The sequence below is a fragment of the Lichenostomus cassidix genome, chromosome 19 (genome assembly GCF_008360975.1).
Source record: "Lichenostomus cassidix isolate B80296 chromosome 19, HeHo_3.0, whole genome shotgun sequence".
Lineage (NCBI taxonomy): Eukaryota > Metazoa > Chordata > Aves > Passeriformes > Meliphagidae > Lichenostomus > Lichenostomus cassidix.
The window spans coordinates 6,041,946-6,059,773 of NC_139499.1; the positions used below are offsets into that span (position 1 = coordinate 6,041,946).

At 46.4% G+C, this 17,828-nt stretch overlaps 1 protein-coding gene across 2 annotated transcripts in view; it reads right to left on the bottom strand.

Moving 5' to 3' along the window:
• Window positions 1-512: 512 nt before the first annotated feature.
• The window catches only part of SLC43A2 (solute carrier family 43 member 2), a 33,535-nt gene continuing 16,219 nt past the window's right edge, over window positions 513-17,828 (bottom strand). For both annotated transcript variants that reach the window (XM_085078206.1, XM_085078205.1), the window contains exons 6-14: window positions 15,470-15,562; window positions 14,646-14,779; window positions 14,033-14,235; window positions 13,217-13,360; window positions 9,744-9,882; window positions 9,171-9,303; window positions 8,300-8,373; window positions 6,506-6,629; window positions 513-5,663 (exon numbers count right to left, since the gene is read on the bottom strand). In XM_085078206.1, coding sequence (XP_084934332.1) covers window positions 5,502-5,663; window positions 6,506-6,629; window positions 8,300-8,373; window positions 9,171-9,303; window positions 9,744-9,882; window positions 13,217-13,360; window positions 14,033-14,235; window positions 14,646-14,779; window positions 15,470-15,562 — 1,206 coding nt within the window. In that variant the 3' untranslated portion in view covers window positions 513-5,501. The remainder of the gene's footprint in view (window positions 5,664-6,505; window positions 6,630-8,299; window positions 8,374-9,170; window positions 9,304-9,743; window positions 9,883-13,216; window positions 13,361-14,032; window positions 14,236-14,645; window positions 14,780-15,469; window positions 15,563-17,828) is intronic.

A 17,828-nucleotide genomic window follows, 5' to 3' on the forward strand; every position in this document is an offset into this window, starting at 1 on the left:
AATAGCCAGGGGATAAGTCAGTGCTTCAGTCAGACAGGGTGAGTGGCTTCAGGTCATGGGCTTCACCTTGTCACTAGGTCATGATTTATGGCATTTTCAAGGGTTGTCATTATTGGATTGGAAAAGTAAACCACCACAGATTTAGCATCACAAGGTAAGGCATGGATAACCGAGATGTGCAGGTTTGCATTGACACCTGTGTTCCCCATCTAAGGCCACACTGCTCATTTTTCACTATTTGATGGCAGTTCACACTGTATAACTGAGCTCAATCTTGTTCTCAACCTGCCATCTACAAGGTTCGGGTTTTTTTGCAGAGATTAAACTCAATTGGAGGAGAAAAATTTAACTGGCATTAATTATTAGCTCCTAAACTAGAGAAAAAGTCAAGGAAATATTCAACCTGGGTCCTGCCCTTTGGCAGATACCTGTAAAGCATTCATGGTTCCATAATCTTGTTAGGAAGCAACCAATGCTTCCATTATGTTCACCCTCAGAAAGAAAACTAATGATTAACTTATCATCACTTTATTTTGAGATAGTACTGCAAGAGTGCACATCACCTTACAAACACAGAGAAGATGACACAGGCCTGCCCCGAGGAGTTTACAATTCAACAAATGCTACAAAAAATTCTGTGGAGAGGAAAAGGTGGGAGACGTAATGCTGGCAGGTTGAAGAGTTGGTTTTCTGAAAGAGGGGATTGTCTCCAGAATAAAAAGCAAGTGACAGAGGGTCAGGCACAAGGAAGTGACAAACAGCAGCAGGATGACAACGTGGAGCAAAGGACACCTGGTAAAAACAGAGACAGGCTGGCAGCACAGGGAGAAAAACAAGGAAGGACCTGTGGGCTTTATAATTAACATGTAAGAATGCAGCTACATAACACATCATTGTTTCAGCTATTCCAGAGAAGATAACATTGTGAATTGTAAATCAGAAGTGGCCCTTTTTTTTTTTTAAATTAAAAAAACCCCAAACCAGTCCATTCCCATGAGGAATCCTCCTGTAATACTGTTTTCCATTATGAGCACTGTGCACTTTTAAATTGGGGTGTAGAGAATACAAAAAAGCTCTGCAGATGCAGAAAAAACCTCAAAGGGGAGGGAAAAAGTAGCAAATATATGTATTTTAAAGATTTCATTCCTTTTACCCCACAGTATCTGCTTTAAATTTTGTAGCATATTTTCCAAATTCATCAGCCTGTCAAGAGGGAAATCTCCTACTTGAAAACATTTCAGTGATTTACGGACTTAGTTAAAATCTCATTATCCTGCAATTTTCCTTTGTAGACAGAGCATGAAGAGGCCAGGCTTTGCTGTGGGAGTTGAACATTTCAGTTGCTGTAGCAGCATTGCAGTTAGGATGGTGTCTCAGCAAGATTTGCCCCCTTTTTTTCCCCAGACATCTGTGTCCGGTTACACCTCAAGGATCCAGATATAGCTTTACTCAGTGACTGTCATAGTGTAAGTGTCCTATTAAGCAGAACAGCACAGATTTTCCCTGCTCCTTTTGACATAGTGTCATTGCATTAGTGTTATAAAGGCTGTGTCAACAGGGCTTAGGTTCTGACAGATTAGTGAAAGCAAAAAGCTGTCACCCTCCCTTCCCCACTCTGTGAATTTTTTTTTTTCCTTTTTAATACAAACACAGATTAAATGCATGTGAGAGGCTGTAGAGGCCAGGAGCAGTGTCTCCACAAGGTGCAATCACTTTACACAGCAACACCCTTGACTCTGAGGGCTCCTACCAACAGCAGGTACTCACAGATCAGGTTTCTGCTTCATTACATTCAGCTGGGGATGCTTCCATGGAGGTCTTTCCCATGGCCACCCTCCTTGCTCTCCCCATATGGACGAGGGTAAGGAGGTACAAAGGGCATAAAAAACCCCAAGTCCTACAAATTCAGCATTTAGGAATTTTGAAAGCAGTTAAACACACTGACCTATATTTGAGTTATCCAGATAAATGCATTATTGATTCCAACTGCTGTGACTCTCTAGTCTTTGGTAGCCCATTTATTTTTCCCACAAGGTGGCTCATGCACATCAGGAATTTTCTTGGTCCTGCATCACTCAGCTGGGAAGCAGCAATGTTGTTTTCTACTCCAAATGTTTATAACCCACAATTCCATTCCCCTAAGCATCAAAGGATGAGGCAAACTGCCCCTGATCAACCACATGTGACAGGACCACCCCCATTGTGTCTCTGCACTGTGCAAGACAACATTTAGAAGAATCTGAAGGCAGAATATTGCCCTCCAAGGACCCCACTGCTGCAGGAGGTGCAGAACTGAAACAGTTATGCCACAATCAGTAGTGTGTTTGCACATCTTGCATGCAGGTGCAGGTTTTGGATAGATAAATCTTAGACTGCTCTTGAAATTAGTTTGGTTCATAACTGTCAGAATAAATTACAACCCTTTAGATCAGACCAGTGTTTCACTTCTGCTCGGCATGTTTTCTTGATCTTTGACCGATTCTTACGAGACACAACATGCAGACAAGTATCTTTCCTTGGCATAACTTTCTTATTTACAGCAACTTAAAATCTCCCTGAGTTAGTGGATGCATCAGACCATTGCTTAACCAGCCTCTTTTCAAAAATAAGTTGATACTTCTGTTCCCCACTACATTCTGCAGCACAGAATTCCAGTTTGACTTTGCATGGCCCGAGAACATGATTCCATTTGTCTGATCAACCCTGAATAGCTCAAACTTCCCTGTGTACCCACCAGGACTGTGACTGCAGGGCACGAGCTCTACTCCTCACAGCTGACCAGCAGCTTCTAGACACCATGGCACATCAGCAGAGACATTAAGCACACATCCACCAGTTTATCAGATAAAACTGGATTTGGAGATATCCCTAATAAAGGGCACAATCTGGGAACCGCAGTAGGGAGGTAGATGGCAAAAACGAAAGTGTGTTCTTTGAAGTATGTGCAGGTAAACTAAAAGGCAGCAGCATCTCCACTAAAACTTAATTAAAATATGCCACTCTCTATTGCACTATTTTGCTGAGACTTTTGTAACAGGCATTAAAGTGGCAATAAGAGTGGATGCAATCACATTCAATTCTGAAACTGATGTGGATGTAATGCTGGCTTAGCACACAAAACACCCTCCAACTCTGCTTTAGCACACTGAGACTACAGCTGGAGGCTCACTCACCTGATATTTAATTTGTCATTGTCACGTCACAAGTATCTCTGAGCAAGAGTAGGGCTCTTCTCAAAATATTTAGAAGTGTTGTAATATAGAATGCAGAAATCTGCAGAAAGCCCCCTGGCAGTCTAGGCAGGCTGCACCACTGCTGGCGGGTCTCTGAACATGTACTTGAGACGACACAGGCAACCAGGAAAATTAATCAAAAGTCTGCCTTCTTAATTATTGCTCAAAGAAAAGATGCAAAGGTCACTAAATCATCACCAAAAGACAAAAACTTCCAGAAGAGTACAGTGTTGACAGCAGGCAGTAAGGCTGTCTTGAAACAAACACATTTAATAAAGGCAACACATTAATTAAAAAAAAAAAAAAAAAATCACAAATGTGTAAAATCCTCAAGTGGTGAGTCCTTCCGAAACGAGTGACTGAAGACTAAAAGGTACCGTGGAGTGCAGCGACTCGAGATGGCGCTGCCGTCCCACGGAGTGGCCGCAGCCCGTGCTGGCACTGCCACCAGCCAGGGACCCGCAGGGCTCCCAGCCCTGCTGCCGAGACTCTGCCGCTGCTTAGGAAAGGTGGAGCCCTGCCCGGGCTGAGGTTCTGTCTCCTTCAAACCCCCAGCGAAGGAGTTAACACCCAGCTTCCAGCTCATTTCTCACAGCAAGGTCGCAGCACGGTGGTGTTTCTAAAAGTACTCTTGTACTTTTCCAACCAGACATAGAGATGTTGAATGTCTGCCCCCCTGCCAGGCTTTGCAGTAAAACACCACCACTAGGTCTTCAGAATTGTTTTATTTCTGCCCCAACCTTCCCGCAGCCACCAGCTCAGCCCAGTGCAGTCAGTACCAAGCACCCACCAGGGATGCTCATCTTTACCCCTGCACAGGTCCACTCAGTGCAATGGTTAACACTGATCACAGGGCTACAGAGCCTGAGCTACCGACCTCAACAAGAAGGTTAAGGGCAGAAAAGTCTGCTTTAGACAGGGAAAACCTCTATAAAAATAAGCAGGTTAAAAATTCCCTTTGTATTCCCTCCTTGGTGTGAACAGGCCTGGGGCAGCTTTACCCACACATATTGCTGACAGTCAGCTTCACCATACAATCAATCACCATGTGCTCTGTCCAGACAGAGCATCAGCATTGCAGAAAGTTCCTAGAACAGCCAAGCTGGCAGCATTTTGGTCAGTCACAGTAACCTGGTGTTCATCAGCTTGGTGACCATTATCATAGCAAGATAAATGAGCTGTGGCTAAAGGGAAAATGACATCACCCTGCCATATGTCCACCGATCCAGTTACCAGACACAAAGGAGTGTTCTGCATTCTTGATTCTTTCATTCTTTTCACCAGCAGGTCAGCTCACAGCATGTGAACACCAAGGTATCTGAAGCCCCAGAACTCAGCTTCAAGAAGGTTCTCCACTTTACTGAATACACATTGCTGCTCCCCTCCCAGGGTCATGTTGGAGGGAAGAAGAGGCAAAAAGGCAACAAGTCTCAAAGCACTTCATCGGTAAACAAGATCCAATTCCTGTCTCAGAGGCTCCAGGACTGCAGACAGTTTAAAACACATACAGGTGGGTTTGTGAACCAGGAAGGAGAGGAATTCCAGGCCTCTGAAGGCTTGGCCTAGGTCCAGCAGTCCACTATAGGCTCTTCATTTCAGTGTGGAAGGCAGATCCATTGCTCACAGTCTGTGTCATTTGCAGTAATAAAAGGTTTGGGAGCTGTCAGTGCTAGCAGCCAACAATTAGCAATACACTGAAGCTGTGCTCATACACGTAGGAATAAAAACCTCTTCCCTGCCTCAGAAACAGGGGTACATCTGGAGAGACAGTAAAACCACTGGGTCCAGCTACACATCAAGCAGAAAGACCATTATGAAGCCTTGGGGAGGGAGGAGAGTGCAGCTTGCATCCGAGATTGTGTCAGCCAAGGTTGGGGGAAGAGGGGGACAAAACAGACTTCAGTGTGTTACATTTGCAAACTCAAATTATGGTCTGTCTTCCCTCTTCCCCCATCCCTCTATTCATTCTCTCCCCAGTTTCCTATGCAAACTCTCTGCTGCTGGAGAGTGTGATCAGGGGATAATTTAAGACACAATATCTGTGTGGCCTTTATAAAAAGGAAAAGTGTCCTGTGTTTTGGAGTAAGGAGTGGGAAGTCTCCTCCTGCCATATATCTGAGTGAATCTCAGTCATGATGTCCAGCCCTCACTGCAGTGATGAGCAAAGACTGGCAGAGCCAGGGGAGAAAAGTCCCGGCTTACACCACAGGTAGAACCCACGGATGTGGTAGGAACCTGTACAGGGGATGTTGTATGTGAAGCACCAGTTTAAACAAAGGCTTCCTCAGTGGGAGTGCCATTGATTTTGAAGAAAAGTTTGGCATCTTCCATCTTCTGCTTCTTTTCTCTCTCTAGCCTGCGCCTGTAGCAGACCAGGTAGATTGGGAGGCAGAAACCCAGGAGGCTCATGCCAAGCAAGCCAACATTCACCTGCAGGAGGAAAGCAAACCAAAATTAGGCTGGTTAGGAGAAGACAACAACCCAGTCACGCATGCAGCAGTGTCAGAGCCCTGCCCACATCAGCCAGCTGTGGGCAAACCAGGAGCCGCCCTGCTCCGTGTGCTGGCAACATCCTCCACTGTTTTTCTGTTTACACTCCCGTGCCCAGAGCATCTTGTGGGTACAAGCTAAATGCTGCAAGAGTTTGTCGCTCTGGATTAGGGCTGTGGGAGTTTTGTTCCACAGAACAGGCTGGGCTCTTTGAGCTGCAGGTCTTTCACACCAAGTTTGCTGATTGAAGAGCAACAGGCATGGGCATTTGTAGCCTAGAGACCAGAATTCTCCCTGAGACCACCCCTGTTATGATTCTATTGAGCTGCCCAGACTCTCAGCAAGACACCACATTACCTCTACCCTCAAAAGCCATTTGGCTTTTTGGACATTAGCATCAGCAATCCAAAATTTGCTGCTAATTGGAGCTTGTAGCTCTCAAGGGTCAGGGTATTTCTACTGTGTTTTGAGGTCTGCTCACACTCACCCATTTTAACCTGACAGATTCTGACTCACCACATAAACTGTTAGTGGAAAGCATTCCCTTCCTCCCTTTCCATACACCAGCAGAAGGGTTATTGGCTTTCCTGCCCAAGGAGTCATTACTCACACAGGGAAAGGTCTCCTGGACAGCACCAAGGTAACAGCAGATCGAGGGACACAAAATTACAGCTGTTTTTAACCTTGGTCCATGCACAGGAGTCCTTTTTTTTCCCCCCAAGGAATGAGTCAAAAATCATCTTAACCACCAAGCTTTCACATTAAAACTGAGAAGAACTTGCCCAGAGGGGATCTCCTTTCAAAGGTCCTGTCAGTGCCATGAAGAGAGGCTGCTGCAGAAGGGCGAAGAGGGCACTGATCAACGACTGCAACCCTGTCAAGCTGCCAAACTGAGTTGAGGGGTATCTGTCAACAAAGAAAGCAACAGCATTATTGTGTGTCACCTTGACTGCTCCCATCACCCAGGTCAGATTACATTACCAATAACAGAGACCAACGTGAGAGCACAGTCCCAAGACAGGCATAACTTCTCTCTCCCACACTTCTGTGTAATTACCCCTTTTTATAAGGTATTTAGCTATACCCTGTGGTGTGCATGGTGCTTTTGAGAGCAGAATGGCACTGGTGTCAAGGCTGGAGCCTTCTTCTCCAGACTCTTCTCATCCTGAGCTCTCAAACTTCAATAATATCAGATCCAGCACTTCTTTTGTTTTGCAGCTCTACTGTAGACAGTTGGAAATGCTTATACAACTCCTGTTGCTATTGCACAGGGGAGCAGAGTGTTGATATTTACAAGTTAAAAGCAGGGCCTCTTTATCCAGATGACAACACTTGTGGCTGAGCAATCATTTTCATCTGGTCATAACAATTTGCTCCCTTTGGAAGTGAGGGAAACCTGCACAACAGGTTAGTGTTTTCTTTTTTAGAGGACAAGTCTGATCCTAGGTCAAACTAAACAACACTGTTGACTGGTAAGTGCTGGGCATCTGATAATATTAATGGAAAAATAAATTTCAGGAATCATATAACATCTCTTTCCATCACTGAGCAGTGTTTAAAAAGGGTCAGGTTAAACTAAACTTGGAAAGAAAGAAGCAAATCAAAACCTTTAAATATTCAAAGAAGTCACATTCAAAGCAAAAAATACCTCAGTCCAGGAAGTTCCATAGAGTTGCAATGGTCAAACAGGATTAGTTTACAAGTAAGGTGATATCTACAGTGACATACATTTATTTACCTTACCCAAGACAAAAAATATTTTTGTTGTGGCTGCCAGGGAGCCAAAGTTTATGCATTTCTGAAGCAGAGACTTAGATGTGTTTTCTAGTCTGGATTCCCCAGACACTGGGATCTAAACCTTTGATAGAAGGAGTCTGTGGAGTCTCCATCCATGGAGATACTCAAAACACAATCTGATGCACTCCTGGACAACCTGCTCTAGCTGACCTTGGTCTTGAGAGGTCCCTTCCCACCTCAACAAATCTCTGATTCCCTGAAAGAGAACAACTCCTCTTTGTTCCTCTGTCCAGCCTCTTGGGATTGAGGGACAGATCTGTTTTCAAGGCCAAAAACATTGCTTAATAAGGAAGAGAGTATTTAGATTCAGCTATTGATAACTTGCTAAGTTGGAAACAGGATGGATGATCTCCCCTGGGAAAGGGAGGAGGCATCACCAATGGTATCTTGAGCAATGTTTTATCAGTGTCAATTTCAGAGGAGAGCAGTAGCGATGTTTTCAATCATGTTAATGTTTTACCTGGGCACATGCACATATCTACTCATTACAAGACAAAAAAAGCCTTGAGTTTTTACTATATAACCTTAGTGTCAATAGTTTAATCTCACGTGAGGCCCACACAGAGCTGTGCCTGTCTCTGTTGCTAAACAAGGAAAGCACCAGCTGGGACTTCAGACCAGCTCTTGTCATGTCTAGAGGTGGCTGAGGAAACAAGTTGCATCATTTTTCCCCTCTGACCATGAAGACCTCATTCCTGATCTCCCTCTCCCCTGGACAGCCTGTCACCTCAAACCAGTTTATCTGGCCAGCCACATTTTATAGGTAACCAGAGACTTACACAGCTGCATAGAGGCCTCCCACAGCTGAGTGGATGAATCCTCTCACGATTGTGTGCAAAATGAAGGACAGGATCTGAAAAGAGAAGCAGAAAAATGTCAAATCCTAGACACCCACCCAGGTGTGCCAGACCCCAACACCAACCATTCCTAAAAGCTGCTCCTTCTAAGCAGGATTGGGAAACCCAAACCCCACACCCAAACCCAAACCCCGCCAAAAGCAATTTGTGCTTGCAGCCCATGGCCAGGATCACACTGCTCTGCCATGGCCACAAATTTAGTTAATTTTCCACAAGTTATTGCAGACAACATGCAAGTATGAGCGAAGTACAGCTGCTGACCTACATCATCAAGGCTTGTTTAAATATAGCATAAAATCACTAAACTCCTCTGCCAGAAATAGGTGGTGCCACAGAATAAATATTTTAACAGGTTTATAATCCCACAGGTACCATTGGGCGTAGCATTTGATGCAGGAAGAACCTGCTGTACGCATCACTGTGTTATGCTCCTTGCAGCAAATTTTTCCAACCTTCAGCAGCTTAAAGAAAGTTTTAAATGTACAGACACTGCTCAAAGGATCTTGGTGGGCAAGAATTTGTTGTCACACAGCCCAGCTGCAGAAACTTTTAGGTGCAAATAAATTCTGTTTCAACTGGCATTTTAACTATAGCTGCTTGTTTAGGCTCTCCCAAGAGATCTAAACTGCACAGTCTTATTTGTTTCAGCTCTAAGAGTGAGGCTTCCAAAGCAGCATGGAAGTTTCCCAGTAAAGACAGTCCCAGCCCTCCTGCCACCACCAGCAGGTTCTCCTGGCCCTGTCCTGTCACTCTGCCAGACCCTCCAGCACCCCCACCCACTTCACCTACTCACCTGCAATGGTAGATTAGGAATAAGACAGGTGATTCCAAATCCAACCAGCAGGAAGTTTGTGAATACAAAGGCATTGGTGGCGTTGGTGATTTTCTGGATCTGACGGTCACGCTTTTTCTTTTTCTTGTCACTTCTGGAAGGACAGTAAAACCTGTGTTACCAACACACTTCCAGCAGCTACTGGAAGTCACAGCAAGATTCTCCATACATCACATCAACTCTATCTAAACCAGTTTGGCTACAGGTCTGCCTATGGAGGTGCTGGGATCTCCACCAGTGAAAGCTGAGGAACATCTGGGTAATTATTTCAGTGCTGTTACTCTTACTCTTAGGCTAGGAGAGAAGTCTGAGCCTCTCCTGCTACAACTTAAATTTGCTCTCCTCTTGACTGATCTTAGTGGCCATGGAAGATAGTCTGCTCCTCTCCTCTGCAATTATCAAGTCTTCCTTCAGGCTTTCTTTTCTATCCTGAAGAGCCAATATTCTTTTCAGTCTTTCATCCCACAACACATAAGGCAGAGCAGAGGGGGCCTGCTAGGTGGCTGCATGTCCCGTGTGGCGCACACTACGCACTGCTCAGCGTTGCTCTCCTCATTCTCTTCTGAGCCATCATCACACTCTTTCATTCTCCAGTCCATGATGCACCCGATCACAGGCGCTGTCAGCAGGCACAGCAGCTGCAGTACCCCAAAAATGGAGGTGTAGAGAGCCACTGCAGGGAGAAAAAGAAATTTAAAATAGTTGTCAGTCCAAGCGATAGGAAAAAAATATGACAAAAACCTTGCCATTGATCACCTCTCTTATTAAAAGCCCAGCCATTCATCAGGGTGGACATACTGGGCACACTTCATTCAGCTGTTCTGATCCTGCACTGGAATTCTCTGGGCACCAGCAGGTAGGGCTACAAAAATGGGACACAGCACCTGCCTAGTGCCAGTGAGATTTATTCTGGGCAGGACCGGCAGGAAAAGTGTTTATAAGCTTTACGTGCTGCACAGCCAGGCCTGCTTTAGTCATCTCCTCTCCCGCCTTGCTGAGAGCTGCAGTTACACCTTCTCCAGCTGGGAAGCTCCAGCAAGGACAATCAGGCTGAGGAGATGAGGACTAACCCAGTTTGTGCCAAATGGACAAGTTTGGAAGCAGGGGGAAGGGAGATCAGCATCAAAACCCCACAGCTTTTGAGAGCAATTGTAAAAAAGCTCAAAGTGATGAAAATTTCATGCTAATGATGACAGAAGTGTCACCATGGCTTGCTGAGGGAAAGCTGATGCCAGCAGACTCAGAAGAAATTGTCCCCTCTTGCTACTGAGCAGTTCTCCCACCCTGCAACGCTTTTTCCACTTCCTCTCAGCAGCCCACGTGATGATTTCGGCACACAAGGGCTGGTGAGTCATGGTGTGCCACAGCTCTGAAATAAGGATGTAGCTCTGAAACTGCCCATCTCAGCACACAGCACAACTTACAGCCCTGTAAGCATAACAGCTACAATTTTAATTTGTCCCTCCCAAGGCATTTTTAAGTCTAGCCAAAGCAGTACAGCCAGGATTTCCACCAAAATCTGCTTGGTAATGGAGAGAAAGTTTCCAAGAAGCTTCTCTCTCCTATAGAGTTGCAGCAAATCCCAGCAGAGCTGCCCAAGCATGGCACCTGATGATCTTTTCCTGGCTCCAGCTGCTGGCAAAGGAATCAAGAGGAACTTCCAGCTCCAACCTCCAAACTCACATTCATGCCCCCGTTCCTCCCACAAAGGCAAGGCCTGAAGTGACCCCACATCCCCTCTCATTATAACAACGGCTGCAGCCAAGAGGAACAGGTGGCACCACTCTCTATGAACACTGCAGGAGCTGATTTACTGTTGTCTGGTTATTTTTTAATAGAAGGTAAGAAGCAAGCCACGCTGTCGTGTTTTGCCTCTTTATGCTACTCTGAACACTTAATCTTAGGCTCTAAACAGCAAGGGCAGAGGCCAGCTTGATTTAGGGAGTGGAATTTATGGGGTCAGCAAGAGAAGGGCAGAGAACAGTAGCTGTTACAAAACAGGGCCCCCTCAGCTTATCTGTCATCTTAAAAAACATTCTTTCCTGAGGAGAAAAAGCAAGAATACCTAGGGAAGGAAGCACACATGGGCACAAGCCTTTACATTCACTGTTCTACATGCTTTTCCCTCCAAACTACCCCGAGCAAGAACCTCATGGAGCTGAGTTTTCCAGCCCCGATTCAACCCAAGGCCAGTATCACCACATTTTAAAGCAAGGTGACAGTTTGTGAAAGATGCAGACAAATTTCAGGTTCTAAGCATAACAGGTCTACTCTCCCCTGCCTTCGACAACACAAATACAGTCATTTACAGAGCTACTGAACACTTCAGTTTCTTCCTCATCTTTTGGAGGGTTTCAGAAGTAGCCACAGGCTGACTGCTCACTCCACCTTTTGGTTTCATGACAGGTCTAAGTCACCATAACCTGCATAGAAAGAACTTTAAAGATATTGTGCCTCTCTGCAATTAAAGACTTTACTACTTGTCTGCATGATTTCCCCCACATTGCTCTCTCCTGTTCTGTTCCCAGGAATATTTAAGTTTTCTTTGACCAGAACACTTGCAAGGTTTGACTCAACTCTCCTCTTCCCTTGCTCAGTGCCTCCTGAGGGCAGTTGCAGGTGGAGGGAAATCCCTGAGCAAATCCCACTCAAGTGAATAAAAGCAGGAAGAACGAGGAATGCAAGGGAAGCAGCATCCCATCCTCTCCTGATGCACACACAGATTACATTTCTAGAGAGCTGCACGTGCCTTGGAACTGCTCTTGCAGCAGAGCCTGACACTGCTGAGACCAGACAATACCACTGTTTTGCTGATGCCATGGAAACACCAAGACAGCGACTGCACTGCAATGAGCCCAGGCTACATTCAGGGGGAGGAAGGGAAAAAAAAATAGGAAGAAATCTTAAAGGTGGCAAAGAAAAATTGCAGTATACTCAAGGGGCACAATCCCTGTTTTAGCACAGAGAATTGGCAGCTTATATAGTTAATGTTAATTCTAAAATTCCAAGGAGGGGAGGAGAGGGAAAAACCAAGAATTAAATAGCTAGAGCAAGCCAGGGTAAAAAGAAATAAATAATAACAATTTTAAAAAAGCAGTATCAGAGTTACAAGGTAAGCAGAAAAGGAAGCAGTGTTGGGAAAGGTAAGTAGTGTGAAGTTTGTCCTGTTTTGCTGTTTAGTGTCTAAGCTGGCTCCTCAGCCAGGAGATAAAGAGCTGAATGCTGCAGGCTGTCAGAAGCTCAAGAAACAAAGCAATTCAGGGAATGCCAGGGCACTTGGAGTTTCCTGAGTTCCCTTCCCTCCCCCAGAGCTCACTCCTGTTTTCAGAGGAGCGCCTCTTGATTTATCAGCTTCATGCAATCCAGATTTAACAAGTTCAAACTGGATCTTACTACAAAGGACAAAAACAAAACAAAAAAAAGGCCAAGTCCCGTTTTGCAATCCTGGGTATTTTCAACAGTAAACGAATGTACTCTTTCCTGTTTGCTCCATGAACTTCACCAGAACTATACATGCAGGGAGCACCCCTGAGGCTCCCCAGCACCCAGCAAGCTGCACAAAACAACAGCTCTGACTTCACTTCTCCCGCCCCCAGTGCTGGGCTGAGGCACTGAGTCCAACCATTACTCATGAGAGTCAGCTGCTCCACATTCTCTGCTTGCTTAGGATAAGTTAAGCAAATACCTGCTGAAATAAGCTTTTCCAGGTCAAATAAAAATGATCACAGTCCACCCTGAGAGGCTACTTGCAACAACTTATGTGGGGGAATAACATGGGGGAATATTTGACAGACATGGGGCTAAAATTAGCTTGACATTCAAGTGTGTACCTCTCTGCCCCTCTGATTCCAACCCTTCCCTGGACCCTCCCAGCAGCTGTCAGTGCACTTGGACACCATGGATTGCCCTGCACTGCTGAGTAATCAGGTGCTCTGGCCTCACTGACTGAGTCTGGCTCAGCTCCCAGCCCCAGGGAAGCAGCTAAAAGCCTTCAGAAGTTCCCCTACCTTGACTTGAGTCTCCAGACAGAAACTCCAGGATGGTGTTCATGGCTCCCATGTAGAAGATGAGCCGCAGCTGAGTGACACACATGGTGATAAGGCTGAGCAGCAGGATGGGGCTGAAGACACTCTTCATGAAGGAGGGAGTAGCTGCAGGAGGAATAACAGAGCCTCTGAAGAAGGCAATACACCTCGGCAAACATTTACAATTTCACCAGGTCTTCTCCTGGCTAGAAGTGCCAGTGGCAGCTCTAAGGAGTTCACCTGGTGCCTTACAAACTCCCATAATCAAAGCTGCAGATGCCTGGAGTTTGGCTACCAGTAACTGGGGCAAGGAAGTGGGGAGGAAGACTCGCTTGATTCAGTGGATTAGAACAAAAAGAAGCCTCAAACCATTTGCTTTTACCATCATCAGGTTGGACTGGGGGCTTTGAGCAACCTGGTGTGGCACAAGGGGGCTGGAATTAAATTATTTTTAAGCTCCCTTCCAAGTCCAACCATTCTATAATGCCCTTGAGTAAAGAAGGCTTGGCCACAATAGCAACAATTTCCTTAAGGGACAGCAGTGACCACCTGCCATGTCCCCCTGCAGCCACACCCATATTGTCCCCACCACTGGCCACACCATATGCATTCAGGCAGGGAGACAAGGACAGGATTCCTTATATAACTCAATTTATATTCCATTCCCAGTGGCTGGCACGTGGCCCTGGCAACACCTGGATCATGGATTGCTCCCTTACCAACAGGTCTGGAGCAGAGCAGGGAGGCCAACAGGCCTGTGCCAGCACAAGCATCCCTGGGGCACCCACAGAACCACACCTGCACTGTCAGGCTGGCACTTCACTTCCAGGTCCACCGTAGACAGACAGAGCTTGTTGTTCTCCTGCAAAGCTGCTGGCTCCTTGGGGCCCTTCATGGAGCTCCCCACGCTGAGGCGGCGCCCCACGGTCGTCACTTGCTTGTAGAACTGCTTCCCGGTGATTTTGTGGTCAAATCCCAGCCAGCTGAACTTTATTTTCACCCTGTTGGGTTGCAAAGAGCGTGAGAGGTGCAACACGGGGTGGGGAATCAGAGGTAGCTATGCTGCAGGAGTCAGAAGGGCTGTCTGAGGATTTAAGGCACTGCTTTCCATCTACAAACCCACAAATGGTTTTGATCCAGAGCACAGAGAGATATTTTCCCTGGGCCAACTTGGCACAAATCAATATAAAAACCCTTATGATCAGGAACAGCTTTTTCCTTCATAACTCTTTCAGTTTGGAAAGTTCTACTTTCCACAGGTATTCATATGCTAATGGCAGACATAAATCCTCAACCTAAGAGGTGGCAGCAATAAACAACATGCAAGGGGTTCCCTGTCTATTCCTGTAAATTCTCTGTGCCAGCTCTTCCTGGAGGATTAGGAATGGGATTAGCCCTGGAGAAGACTTACGAGTAGTCCATGTCTTCTGGTCCTGGGAAAGGCTCCAGGGGCCAGTTGAAGAAGCAGTTGAGGAAAACAAGTCCTGCACAGCTTGCCCAGACAAGCAGAATAAGGATGAAGGAGACCCCAAAGTCATAGATAACCTGGAAATCACAAGGGAATATGGTTTTGGCTATAAGAGCAGAAAGATGCTTCAATATTCTTGGTCTGAGAGGAACTGGGAAAGAACATCATTAATCATTTCAAATGGGTTAAACTCAAGGTTACTGGGTTACTCAAGGTTAATGGGTTGCTGGTTTTGGATAATAAAAAAACAGTTTTGTGACAACAAGCTTGGAAAACTGGCAGGAACTTCCCTGCATACCTGAGACTGCAATGAAACATCCCCTGGGTCAGAACCAGGTGATCTACCCAGGTGACCATCTCTTGCCCCTTCAGTGTCATTTGCCAGGAAATAAATACATTCAAAGCCAACCATTGGTGACAATCCCACAGATTAAATATACATATGTGTATTTAAAAAATAATTAAAATATATATACACACACACGCAAACACACTCCTTAGAGATTAACAAAACAATCTTTTCAAAAAAAGATCTTTAGTTTTTCACTTCTACTTAGCACTTTTGAAATTTCCTATCTGCTGCATTCTTGAGGCAGTCGCTTGGGAAGTCTTTAATACAGACAGGAACTGAATCTTGCAAATGCACATCTCTAAAAAAGTGCTTGAGCAAATAGTAAATAGTCCCTCTTTCTTGCCACATTATTGCTAAATGGGGCAAGACGCCACCACAACACCACCAGTCATGAGCCTCAATCCCACAGCCTCACCTTGATTCCTGGAAAAGTCACAGCAGAGGAAGCATAGGAGCCAATCATCAGAGCAATGAACGTGGAACGAAGGTCACCAAACATGTTGGGCAGCTGGGAAAAGAGAAAAATCAGTTGAAACAGGTTGCTGCCAAGGGAACGAGGTTTTCTCGAGAAGATATTGGCATTTAGGATTAATTCTCCTGGATACCAGAATGTGAAGCAGCCAGTTTTACTCGGGCATGACTTAGCTCTTTAGGATATTACTCTGCAGGTTGCACTGGTGTCTCCAGAGACATGGAATGTCTACAATCCAAGATTTATGTGCTTACTGACACTGCTTCTTTCCAGACTGATGGCGTATTTTGCATTGGTCACCTTTAGCATAGGAGCATTTGCTGCAGCCACCCCTTTTGCTCTCCAACAAACATGTGCCCAAGTTCTCTATTTTATTCCCCTCACCCTCTTTTTAGTCAAGGGTTGTTAGACACAGGCTGCAGCCTTTAACACACCCTGCAACACCTTGAACCGCCAGGTTTGTTTATGCACCTCGGGTCAGCACCCAAATCTTTTGCAGCAGACCAGAAAGTTCCTGTTATAACAAGAAGGAACAGAGACAAGCATGAACGGTGCTGCTGTTGGCATTTCCATTTCTAGCCATCTCCACGGCTCCTTCTGTGGCAGCAGACTCTCTCTGCTGATCATTTCTGCATCACTGGGATGGCTCAGATGCCTCAGCATACTATCTCTGAGCTAGGTGCAGGGAAGGAATCACAAACACCAGAAATCCAAGGATTTACTGCTCAGCACGGCTACTGAGCTCTGCAGCAAGCAATACCTGACTTTGCTGCTCCTGCCACCCACCCCACCTCACTGCCTGGGCTCCCATCAGGTGTGCTGGCTCTGCTGAGAGCAGACCAGGCTGGTTCTGCAAGGTCTGTTGGGAAAGCAAAGCTCTCAGCCAGCAGCAGTTCACAGCAGCCACTTCTGCCACCTGAACAGCAAAATCACTCCCAGGATGGCTCACCAGCCCCTGCTTGCACTCAGGATCCAAAAGCAGAGTGGGACAGGCAGAAATAGCTGGGAGATCTTCCTGCTCTCCTGGGAAAGGAGGAACTCCCTGTTTTCCTACACAACCAGAAGTGAACAAGTTTCCATCACTCACTAACGCTGGCCTGGAAACTGGAAATTACAGGGAGAAGTTCTGAAGTTGTTAGGCTGTGGAGAGCTGGGCTGATACCTCCTGCAGCTGGTCAACAGGCAGAGCTTCTGCTGCAGGCTGGCAGATTTCCCTCCCACCTCCTTTTTTTTGGGTCACTTACTCCCCAAACCCACTTGAGCATCACCACCACGTCAGCCTCAGAGGGCCTCAAAGCAGGACACTGCAGATGCCTTCTAGGACTGAAAGCACAACCAGCACTTGATCTTTGCAACGAGCAAAGCAATTCAGAGAACCCCAGCCTGAGCAAGCAAACGCTGCCATCACACTCCCCTTGCACTGCTGAAAAACAAACCCATCTTTCCCAGGAGCAGCATATAAGGCGAGCAAATCTGGCTTGTGTCACGGCGTGTTTACAACGCAACTATTCCTGTGCAGGGATCCATCTGGCTGTTTATCACCATCCCTGTGCCTCACTGCAGAGCTTCCTATGCACTGCAGCCTGCAGGTCCTCAGATAACCCCGGGCTGGGGAGCAGCAGGAGCGATGTGCTGAGCCCTGGTGCTGCCCGTGAGCCCCGGAGGAGGCAGAGGAGCTGCGCTGCTCTGCGGAGCATCCCCACACCCAGCGCGGATCCCCGCATGCGGGAGAGCTGCCAGCAGGCTGCTCTCGGGAGCTGCAGGCAGGAAATGGCAAAAGGATCCAAAGGTCTGTTACCAGGCGCTGAAAAATCTCCTCTTGGAAGCGCCGGACTAAATCCGTGCTCCCAGAGAGCAGCATCTGCAGAGTGGAATATCTGAGGGTTGCAAAAAAGGCTGGTCGCTGTCACCAGGATGGGCATTTGCTTCATCCCAAACCTAAAATAATGTCCAGAAATGACAACAAAACAGCTGCTCCTGCTGGGGAGCTCAGGGCAGGGCAAGAGCTCCGCAAACACAGCTGCTTCTTGGCTCGAGCTGTGTTTCCCCAGAGATCCAGAGTCCACAAAAAGCCTTTTTCATACAGCAGACAAGCAACTTCCAGGTGGGTCCTCCTGCTCTGAGGGCTACTGGAGACACAGAACAGGCAGCCATGGCCAGGAGAACCCAAGGCTGCTTCTGCCTTGATTGGGACTGAAGTCCTAGAAAGGCTAAAGATTTCCTAAAATCCAATTTGGCACCAAGCTAGATTTAAAAAAATTGGACAGAAGAGATTTAATGTCTTATCCAGCCCAATCAAAGC